The sequence below is a fragment of the Astyanax mexicanus genome, chromosome 3, assembly GCF_023375975.1.
Source record: "Astyanax mexicanus isolate ESR-SI-001 chromosome 3, AstMex3_surface, whole genome shotgun sequence".
In the NCBI taxonomy this organism is placed as follows: domain Eukaryota; kingdom Metazoa; phylum Chordata; class Actinopteri; order Characiformes; family Acestrorhamphidae; genus Astyanax; species Astyanax mexicanus.
The window spans coordinates 13,144,819-13,156,956 of NC_064410.1; the positions used below are offsets into that span (position 1 = coordinate 13,144,819).

Genomic DNA, 12,138 nt, shown 5'->3' on the forward strand with positions numbered 1-12,138 from the left:
TTGATTCAGCTCGCCAGGTTGCTAACATTAACCTTTAACCACTTTTAGGACTGTCCATTCTACATTGAGAGGAGAGAAATGCTGGTAATATACTGCAGACATTTATTAAGCTTCACGAAAAAAATCACAAGATATATGTGATTGCACTGGGGACCCTAAAGAGCCAGAAATATAATTACATAACATAATTTCAAAGAAAAATCAGTTGTAGACTTTAATTTGATCGGGAGATCGCTGGTTCGTATCCTGGTCATATAGCTCGCTATCAGCTGCCAAAGCCTTGAGAGAGCACAATTGGCTTGCTCTTTTTGGTTGGGTAGATGCCGCTCTTTCTCCTCATCACTCCAAAAGGTGATGTCAATTAGCACAAGGCATCTGTGAGCTGATTTATCAGACTGATGTATCAGAACTGAGTTACTGTGCTTTCCTCCTTGCGCGCTGTGATGCTTCTCAGCAATGTTAGAAAAAAACGGCTGATTTTACGTGTCAGAGGGGGCATGTGCTAGTCTTCATTCTCATTGTGTTGTGCCATCACTAGTGAAGGGGGATATACATTTTCCCAAAGTGCTTTTTGTTTTATAATGGGTCCATTTATCCTCGATTATCTCAATTTTATAAATAAAGGCCACTGCAGGAAAATGTAGGCATGTGTACAGTGATGGTTATTGTGTGAATTTCCCCTATAGACAGGCTATTTCATTTGGAAATTGCAGAGAGTTTAGTGGTGCTAAAAGTGTGAGTCCTCGCCAGGCTGATATTACGTTTTTGGTTATTCTCTGCTTGCATCCTTGCGTCCTCTTCCTCCTCCCTCCACAGCTGTCGCTTTTGCTTCTCCAGCTCCTCTTCATCATAGAAATTCTCCGCCAGCTCTCGCTCCTTCCTCAGAATGTCCTCTTGTCTTTCCTCCAGGATCCTCTCTTGCTTCTCTCGTATCTTCCTCTCGGTGGGAGGGTACAGTGCTGTGGTGTAGCAGCCTCTGCCATTGATGGCCACTAAAGTCTCCACCTTCTCCAGGAGTTTGGACACCTGCTCGCGGTTCTCTGTGTTCTTGTTGTTGAAGAACAGGAATCCACCGCTGCACTTGCGGATGAAGTCCCGTAGATCCTTGTCGGAGCTGGCGATGACATCATTCGGTGTCTTCCCCTCCAGGCGGTCTCCGTGCGTGAAGAGGACAATGGTGTACATCCAGATGCTTTTCCCAAACATGCTCTCGATCAGCTTGTGCATGTCCTTGTCCTCATTGGTGAGGTTACCCACAGGAAGAACCAGCAGGAACACGTGGGGTCCTGGCTTGTACAATGAGACAGATTTCAGGATTTCTCTGATCACCTCCTTCTCCATGCGCTTAGTTTTAAGCAGCCCTGGGGTGTCGATCACGGCAACTGGCCTGCCTTCGATGTTGCCCTGCATCCTTTTGCAGTACTGCGTGACCCTGGCCAGCTGCATGTCCGTGTTAAAGGCGTGGAAGTCCAGGATGGTGTTACCCACCGAGCTCTTTCCTGCTCCTCTGCGACCCAACAGCATGACACGGCACTCATCCATGTCCCCTAAAACACACACAGTACAGCAACAGTTTTTTATAAAAAACAGTTCAAACTAAAATAATAATGTGGCTAACATGGAATAGATGCTAGTCAAGATGTTACAAAATGCTACTTTTACTTCAAAACCAATACCCAATGTACTGTCAGACTACTTTCATTTTCAGACTGAGCATTTTTAAATATATGCTCATATAACATATAAAGCACTGTAGCAGAATAGTCATCTCATTACTAATTCACAGAGCTCTTAGTTTCACTAGTTAGCAGTTCCTGATTCTTCTTATTGAAAAAGTTCCTTTTTCTAGCTTGAGTCCTGCCTCTAAGAGAATGTTTTGAACTGTTCTTTCCATGCACTTCACCCCAGCTGCCATTTGCCAATCTTATTATAGGTCACTTGATGTCATCCTCTATAAAGTTTTATAAAGAACCATGTTTAAGAAAAAGAGATATGAGATTAGAGAAGAAACATAATGTGAAGTGACTGTACTTTAATCTTTAACAGGTACATTATACTCTTCTTTGCTTCTTTAGAGAGCCAAAAATGGTTCTTCCATGGTATCACCCAAACCACCCTGTGTGTCACCTGTATAAGTAAGAGTTTTATGATAAGATGTTTGTGCTTTATGATGAATATGCTCTCCTGTATGGTGGTGCAGAAGGTTCTAAAGGTAGGTTGTACCTTTTTGTCTAGAGAAAGCTTGCTACTAGATTTTAAAACACTGCTGTGAGGAGTTAATTGCACTCAGCATTAGAAGCATTAGTGAGGTCAGGTTGTGGGACACAACAATTTGAATGGAAATGTTTTATTAAATTGAAAATCTATGTCTAAGTTTATGAACAAAAGTAATCCTTGTCTGGGAAACTGATCAATAATTCATAATGCTGTGCAGTCCAGAACTAAGCTTAATATCTGTCTGGGAACCAGACCCAGACACTTTTTTTGGAGAATATATATACTAATATCTGACTGTTTAACAGGTCTGCTCTTCAATTCAAATTCAGTGATATAAAAATCATTAAAGCACTTAAAACTTAAACTTAAAAATAAATCTAGGCTTTGAAAAAGAGCTGGTATCTTGGTAACTGTTATTCGTTATAGGTAGCAGGTTATCGTCTTGATCACTCATAGCCTGTAGCTTTTAGCCTAGTAAGATGAAATACTTGTGTCCCCCAGCTATTAATTTTTCAGCTCCATTGATGTACTCACCCTGTAAAGACGGTGATCTGGTTACACCATTAAAGTCTTTTAAATTTTCGTAGATTTCTCCATCTGACTCGGCTGGTGAGCAAAGAAACATAGCATTTTTATTTATAGTACTTTAGAATTTATATTTTATTTATTTACAGCAAACACAAGTCACATTTCCTCATTAGTTAGTAGGGAGGGTGTTCTCATATCTCTGTAAGATCTCAGAGTTTTGGAATGCAGTCAGGAATGTTCACCTTGGTCTTTTTAATTCTCAGTCTAAGGAGGCATCGTCATTCATTCATTATTCATACTTTACTGGCCTTGAGCACAGGTTGGTAGAGTAGCCCAACCCCAAACAGAGTAAATGATGAAAAAAGCGGTTCTGTCATGCAATTAAAAAATGATCTCAAATCTCTGATCCTCTGTGACTGGCATAGACTCTATGAAATGTAAACCAGTCTGTAAAAGATTCTGTAAAAGTCTTACAAGACTAGACCATATTTTATATTTTATAGTTATATGATAAATTAACTGTATTTTTTTTCGCACTGTAAGGCACACAGGATTAAAGGGCACATTATGTGACACTAGTAAGGTACAGGGGTGTTGCCATACTTTCCTTCTAATTCAGCAAGTGATGGGTGGTGGGGATGGGGGGACTAAGCTAAAGTAAAGCTAAGCTAAGTAAACAAAACTGTAACTTTAAAAAAAGTTTGAGAGTCAAACTAGTGCTGGAAGAATAATCTACACAGATTTCTCTCCTTTATTTACAGTAAGCTTAGATTTCCAGATTTCCACTAAGGCATGGTGTAGCAGCATTAGCATTAGCGGCTAACTGTGGTTAGCACTAGTCAGCTACATTGAGGAAACCTGAGTGTTACGGTAAGTCAGAGTGATATTAGCTACCGGTTTGTCCCACGTAGCTTGTTTTAACATGGTAAACGCACTGGCTACAGTATGATATACTTACCTCTGACCAGCCAAAGAGCTAGCACTTAACAGCTAATGCTAATACTGCTCCAGCCTCAGTGTTGGAGAACTAAACTAAAACTCCTGTATAACGCTGCACTTCAGCGGAGTGGCTTTACTGCTCCTTACAACCTGACTCGTAAAATGCTTTCACAAGGTGCACCAGAAAATTAAACAATTTTAAGTGCGCCTTATGATGCAAAAAATATGGTAATAGCTTAAAAAGGCTAATGGTTAACTCGCAATGCTAACTGTATTCTGAGTTGAATTAATTGCTCATTTTAAATACCAGAAGGATGTTCCTGTGCTGGTAGATTAGTAGGTTCTGTTGTTTGATATGATATGATATGTGTATGATATCTGTATGTTACTCTGGTCTTCAGTTATGAAAGTCTATGGAGCCCCTGAAGGGACATGGTGTTTCTTTTTTAACGTAAAAAGTGGTGAGTTCCACATACTGAGGTGATGAGCGCCACTTAGTATATTTACTTGACTTCACACACTGCTATGTTGTGCTGTGCACATGGTTTGCAATCCTCCATCCAATCATATTTATTTAGCTGCCATTTGTGATCTAACATAGGCTGCTTTCGCAAAGATCTAACGTAAGAGAACGGTATATCGTACACTTCAATATTCCGTACAGTTGAGCATTTAAACAATAAAATACTTAATAATAAACTATTGTTATGTTTGAAATATAGTCTGGGGTCATTGTCAATTTTTCCTCTTTCCATTAAAACAGGTCAGTGACCATCCACGTTGTGTTTTCTCTTGAAATTCTGGTAGGTAGGGAGGAACCGCCCGCGTCGCCGAAAACGGGTGGGTGGGGAAGGGTTAACAACGCTGAGGCTAAGGGGTGGGGAAAACTTTATCGACTAGTTCACGTTAGGTTTTACCCACTTTTAACATCGCATTTCACCCAAAATGCAACGTTAAACATCCAACTAACAGCATTTGTTGTAATATTTGATTGAGGAATTAATAATCATTGTTTATAACTTACTTTAAAAACGAGCTTACTCCAGCTCCACTTCACCACTCATAGACAGCTGAGATTTTGTGCTGCAGCTTTAGCACAATTTTTTTTTCAATTCATAGACAACTTATCAAATCCATTTGACAAACACTTTACTAAGCTTCTATGTCAGTCTAAGATCATATGTTAAAGGTGGTGAAGTTTTGCAAAATACAGCCACCACGAGCGGAAATCTGAGGTGTACGGAACACCGTTGCCTGTTTGTTTGCAGGTGTACGGAATACTGATGCACACTGGTAACTGAGGTCAGTTTTTTGGGGTTTTCTTTAAAGGGGACATGAAACATTTCAGTTTGTACACGTTTTCTAAGAGATTAAATATAATGGAATTTATTTGGGGGGGAATTTTTTATATCAAATGTTTACTCACTAAGTTATAATATATTTATGTTTGTTACGTTTGAGCTAGGGCGCCGCCATGTTGCCCGTGCAGCGCTGGTGACGTCACGAGGTTGGTTGGTTGCAGAGCCCAGGTACATAACTAGTGGAAAAGGGCTTATTGTTTGTGGAGATTATGGATGAAGGCGAAGCTGAACTAGGCTAATAAAGTGGAGCATTTACTCAGAGATATTTCCTGTATAAACCTGAGCAGAAGTTTTCAAATGTTTTTCTGAGAGAGAGACGTTTTGGGGGTGTTTATTATCTCTACGTGAGGTCCGTGCAGAACCCTGCAGCAGCCAGTCAACAGCAGGTACTGCCATCGCGTTAACTAACTTGTTTATATACATTTAGCATGTAAAGTCCAGAGTTCATTAAGACATGAAATGTACATGATTTAAGTGGATATTGAAACACCCAAGCGGTGTTTGGTTGATAAACCGTTCAGTTTAGAAGTTAGAAGGCTTACTGGGTAGCTAGCTTCATCTAGTTAGCGTTAGCTAGTTAGCGAGCGTTGTCTAACTATGGTAAGATAGCTAGATAAGTAGCTAACGGTAGCTATGTTATCTTTAAACTGTCAGTTTATCTGAGCTGTCGGTAAGTTAACGTTAATACCTCTCGCTGCTCTGCTGGATGAGCGCGTTGTTTGGCTCGTTCTCTGCGGCTCGTACAGCTGCTGCTCTCATAGTGATGTCACTCAGTCGGACAGTCTGTACATCCCAGCTGATCAGAGGAAAAAAGTCTCGGATTTCAGCTTATTTATCCGGCACTAAAGCTCCTGACTCAAAACCCTCTCCTTCATATAGTCCTGGTCTAGAAAGTGCTCGCTCCTAACCCCTAGCATTGCAGCTAACCGAAGGATTCTCACGCTTCAGAGCTGCGAGCCCCCGCTGAAGAACAGCTGTCTGCTTTAGAGGCGAGATATGAAAGTGAAAGTGAATTTTTCTCATTCCTCACACTATTAAATTTCACTACTCCCAGTATTACTACACCCAGGGGCAATACAAACGTGTTGCATCGCTTTGCAACGATTTTTGGTTTGGCTTTTATTATTAATTGAGGAACTAAAGTTACTGTAGGCTCATAGGTTATAGTAGTGAGGCGTCCGAGAACCAACCTCGTGACGTCACTTTCAGCGCTGAGACAAGATGGCGCTGCCCGTACTTGAGATTACTTACTTAAATGAGATTTAGATTGGTTATTATTTTAATTCTGTTTCACTGACAGCTGTTAAACTTATCAGATTTGTTAGAGTGAAAATACATCTTGTGAATTATACTAAATACTTGAAGTGTTTCATGTCCCCTTTAAAACTATTGGTCCAAAAGTAACCAATCAAAATTTATTTTGGTTGCTATGCAGATATCCCATAGTTTAGCCAATCACTGCAGCCTATTTGAACTCGGGTATTTTCGTAATATCCACTCAAACGCGGAAAATACTGAAAATGTGTACGGAATACCGTTCTCTTACGTTAGCTAGCTAACCAAATGCTAGCTAAGTTTGCCTAGCTTAAAGTCTTGCATTGCTCTCTGCACAATATATGGTAGGCTTGGGTGAAAGTAGCTGCTGTGTTTGGATGAATGATACCTCCTGCCTTGTGCACATAAACATTAGCTAACGTTAGCTAACCTAGCTAACGTTAGCTAAAACATTTCTCACTGAAATAAAGTAATTAACATTAGCTAACCTAGCTAACGTTAGCTAAAACATTTCCCACTGAAATAAAGTAATTAACATTAGCTAACCTAGCTAACGTTAGCTAAAACATTTCTCACTGAAATAAAGTAATTAACATTAGCTAACCTAGCTAACATTAGCTAAAACATTTCCCACTGAAATAAAGTAATTAACATTAGCTAACCTAGCTAACATTAGCTAAAACATTTCTCACTGAAATAAAGTAATTAACATTAGCTAACCTAGCTAACATTAGCTAAAACATTTCCCACTGAAATAAAGTAATTAACATTAGCTAACCTAGCTAACATTAGCTAAAACATTTCTCACTGAAATAAAGTAATTAACATTAGCTAACATAGCTAACATTAGCTAAAACATTTCCCACTGAAATAAAGTAATTAACATTAGCTAATCTAGCTAACGTTAGCTTAAACATTTCTCACTGAAATAAAGTGATGAACATTAGCTAACATAAGCTAAAACATTTCCCACTGAAATAAAGTAATTAACATTAGCTAACATTAGCTAAAACATTTCATACTGAAATAAAGTAGTTAACATTAGCTTACCTAGCTAATGTTAGATAAAACATTCCACACTGAAATAAAGTAGTTAACATTAGCTAAAACATTTCCCACTGAAATAAAGTAATAAACATTAGCTAAGGTTAGCTAAAACCTTTCTCACTGAAATAAAGTGATGAACATTAGCTAACCTAGCTAACATTAGCTAACACATTTTACACTGAAATAAAGTAGTTAACATTAGCTAACCTAGCTAATGTTAAATTAGTCGACTACCAAAATAATCATTAGTTGGAGCCCTAGTTAAAAGTAAAAAGTACAACAACAACAGGTGATGTGACAGTCAGTGTGAAACCTTAGATAGGAGTATGACTCACAGTTCTCTGAAGTTCCTGGCAGAGACTTGATCTCTTCCAGCTCAAACTTCACTCCACAATACTCTTCGGTCATCTCTCTTTTTCTAGTAGAGACTTTTTAAACAGTTTGGAAACAAATACTTGGTTATTTTAATATTGTTTTTTAATAACAACAAAAAGCCTGTTTCATATCATTATTCTGAGATCTTGTGTCATAATTATTTAGGGCTGTCATGATAAGATTTTCAGGCAGATATATTGACCCATAAATTATTGTGATAAGCGATAATATTGTTTTTTTTTAAGTGCCACTGTAGAAAATGCTTTTTTCCTGCTTCTGGTCTCCCAAAGGAGCTTTAGGACAATGTGGCACAGTAATACTATACTAGCATAATAATACTATTACAGCAATTTACAGTGAAACTAACTTTTTATTATTAAGAGCAGACATTGGGCTTCCAATATAAAAAATATTTTAAAATCCTAAATAAATAAAACAAATAGAGTACACCCACCCTGGAATTCTGTGGGTTCTGAGAAAACTGCACTAATATTAAACAGACCTTTATAACAAAATAAAGTAACAACAACTAGATTACAGTAACATTTACATTAATTTAACTTTTTTTTTAAACTCTGGACATAACACAGACAGTTGCAGATATTTTTTTTCTGATCATAATAATGTTTTTGATTTGATTATTTTAGTATTTTTAACATAAGATCTCGTAATAGCAACATGCTGATATTTTATTTTTAATTTTTATGTATTATACTTAGAAGCTATATTTAGTCATACTGTTTAGCCCAGTGGTTCCCAACCCTAGTCTAGGAAGACCCTCTGTCCTGCTCATTTTAGTGCTTTCCCTGCTCTCAACACACATGATTCAGCTAATTAGCTTATTTAAAAAAAACTCTACCTGAGCTGGAGGTGGAGTGTTTAAGAATAAAAACACTAAAATGAGCTGGTTTTGGGATTCTTTTTGGGGTGGGACATGCAGATTTACACTAGATTTTCCTTTTTTAACACATGTAAAGAAATAAACATTTAACTTACCACATTTACACACCTCCCGTTAGCATCTGGTGTAGCGGGAGTGTCAGAGCCTCCGTCCTTGTCTCAGCAGTGTCTACGGTGCTGCTGTTCCCCTGAAAGAACGCATGTTATCGTGAATCTGTCGCCCAGCCAGAAGCTGATAAAGTAAGAATGAGTGTGTCAGGAGCAAAACATGTGGACAAACAAGCGAAACGACTCAGTACTTCCTGTATCTCGCGTAGGGTTGCACAGGTACAGGTAGTGATGGTGGAAGGTTCTGTATGGGACACTTAATCAAGGGTGTTACTCGGGGGGGAGGAAGTCCCAGTCTGCTCTGACTGAGCATGTATGGTATGCACACTTTGGAAAATGAACCCTGAAGCTGTATTGCATAAACATCCTGTCTTATTGTCTGTGAGCTTTTTCCTTTTTTTTTTTTTGCAAATTTGTATTTCTTTTCTTTTTTTAGTGCTGTCATTTTTTTAGTGTATTCATTATTTTACCCATTCTTTTTAGAGAGCCTGGTGACATATTAGTGTTTTTTTTTTGTTGCAGTATTTAAAGATATAAACGTTAATATAAAGCGTTGCTACTGCTCAGAAGTTCAGAAGGTAGATTACTTTGTATTTATAATAAAATGCTGATTAAATATGGATACTCTCCGTACCTCCTCCTCTATCTAATAAACACACACACTGCTGCTTCAATGGACACATACTCAAACAAAGTTCACAAAAGACAATCTATGTTTAAAGTTAAAAAGAAACAAAAAAAAACAAAAAACGTTTTAATATTATTAAAATTCCAATGTGATGATCTTACAGTGGCATGAAAAAGTATTTTCCCCTTACAGATACATTTTTCAGATTATTAAACAAACTTTAATATTAGACAAATATAATCTGAGTCAATATACTATCTTTATTTTCTATATACTATACAATATAACTATTCAAACCAATCTAGCCCTTTGTGAAAAAGTGCTTTCCCCCCCTTAATGAACTGTGATTAATCACACTTTTCAGAAAGCTGAGTTCAATTTTACTAGCCACAACTGTAAAATCAAGAAATTACTTAATTAATAGATCATGTCTGACAACAATAAGCAACTAAAACATCTCAAAAAGCAACACATTACGCTATGATCTGAAGAAACTTAAAAACAGATGAGAAAACAAAGTCATTGATTATGTGTCAGTCTAGAAAAGGTTACAAAATCATTTTTAAGGCTTTTGGACTCCAGAGAACCACAGTGAGATTTATTATTCACAATTAAAGAAAACATGGAACACTGGTCCAAACTGACCACAATTACTCCAAAAGGTCATGGACAACTCATCTAGGAGGTCACAAAAGAACCCAGAACAACATTTAAAGAACCGCTGGTCTCATTGCACTGATGTGACAAAAGTGGAGCATTTTAGAAGATGTGTGTCCTGTTACATTTGTCGTAAAACGAACACATAATTATTGAAAAACAACATACTGAATGGAAAACACGGTGGTGATAGTGTGATGCTGTCTTGCTACTTTTGCTGCTTCAGGGCCTGGGTAACTTGCTGTAATAGATAGAACCAGGAATTCTACTGTTTACCAGACAGTTCTGAAGGAGAATGTCTGGCTGTCTGTTCATGACCTCAAGCTCAGGCGTACTTGGGTTCTGCCCTGCTCCCTCCGGGTGGATAGATGGCGCTCTTCCCCACATCACTCCTAGGGTGATGTCCGCAGCACATGGCATCTGTGAGCTAATGTGTCGAAACGGAGCTGCTACACTTTTCTCCGAGCGCGTTGGCTGCTCGGCAATGATGCATCAGCAGCAGCTCGAAAAGAAGTGGTGGCTGACTTCATATGTATTGGAGGAAGCATTAGTCTCCACCCTCCTGGTGTGTTGGGGCATTACTAGTGATAGGTGGTGTCCTATAAGTGGACATTTGGGAGAAAATGGAAAAAAATATAAATAAATCTCTCTATATATATATATATATAAAATTTACACAGGATGTACTAAAGTGACAAATGTAGGGTTAAGCATGTAGGGTTAAGCAGAGATCATATATGAAAACACCCCTCTTTATATAGGGACATATATTTCATATATTGCATTTGCATGTGTAAAGCCTCAATATATGTCTAAGTTCTATTTATTGTATTGCTGTTGGAAGTTGAAACTTATACTTGTACTTATAAACTTGTACTTATAGTATACAGTGGTGCTTCAAATTTTGTACATTATTAGAATTTTGTATATTTCTGCATAATTGACCATTAACATCAGATATTCACAGTCCTAAAAGTAGATAAAGAAAACCCAGTGTAGCCCTGTTTAATTTTCAAGTTATGTAAATTAAGAAAATCCTAAAAACAAGTTCATTTTTATTTGTATAAAAGTTTTTGTGCTCACTCACGGTAGTTAATAAATAATTGTGTTTACTCATGTTAAAAAAAACTTCTGTTAAAATATATATATATTTTTGGAGCAAGATAATTGGTTATTTTTCCTGTCAGTCAGAACTCTTGAGAAGTGGGTGGAGCTAGCAGCTGCGTTGTGAGCAGCAGGGGGGCAGCAGGAGAGAGAGAGAAGGAGAGAGAACTAAGCAGAGTCAGCCATGCAGCACAGGAGCTGTTTGTGCTCAATATAAGTCCAAAATGTGGCTAACGGCCAGTTTAAACCACTTGTGTGACTTTCTGTGACATCTTTGATGAGGTAAATTGGGATTTGTTCACATTTATATAAGATTTGTCCAATTAGTAACTCTTTACACTCTATTGTTTGTAAGCTAGTCAAAATGGTGTGTGTTTGCTAACTCAGTAACACTGAATATGATCTGTAGCTGCTTTTGTGCTTGAAATATGGTTAAACCCTGCCTAGCTAAGCTTAATTATGTGAATACAGGACACGGACAGTGTTTCTGACGAGCCCAGTGAGCTACATAGAGCTTGGGAGCTGACGAGGAAGCTGTTTCATGACTTCTTGGCTGTTCCACCATTCCATGAGCATCGCTCTCACCCTAAACTTCTACTAGACTGCCTAAACTACATCTTCACTGATTCTACGTTGTCCTGCTTTCACCAGACACCCAGAACATTCTCTAGAGAGGTCGTGAGTACTGAGTGTGCACAAACAAATATTTTATTTTGCTTACTTTAAGTAAGTGAAGCGGCTATTAAAGTTTTGAGCCTCAACGTACCCAAGCCACGACTCAGGCCTGCAACTTTTTGTTTCTTTTATTTTTCTATTACTTTTCTGAGTGTGTGTGAGTGTGCGTGTGTGGGCCCACAAGTTAGATATTTCTTTGTTTATTTGTTCAGAGCTGTTATTTACATTTTTTGGATAATATTTTGGGTAACTAAATTGTTAATAATCTGCAACACAATAATTCTAATATCATTTCATTTGTAATTTAAAACTGTGATACCTGAC

General features: G+C 37.9%; 1 protein-coding gene across 1 annotated transcript; it reads right to left on the reverse strand.

Annotated features, from left to right (window-relative positions):
• Positions 1–79: 79 nt before the first annotated feature.
• zmp:0000001062 (GTPase IMAP family member 7) lies at positions 80–8,909 on the reverse strand. The gene is made up of 4 exons (XM_007240931.4): positions 8,739–8,909; positions 7,703–7,795; positions 2,752–2,823; positions 80–1,547 (listed from the first exon to the last, which is right to left on the reverse strand). The coding sequence occupies exons 2-4, from the start codon at positions 7,773–7,775 to the stop codon at positions 697–699; spliced, it is 996 nt and encodes a 331-aa protein (XP_007240993.3). The 5' UTR covers positions 7,776–7,795; positions 8,739–8,909; the 3' UTR covers positions 80–696.
• Between the last annotated feature and the right edge of the window lie 3,229 nt (positions 8,910–12,138).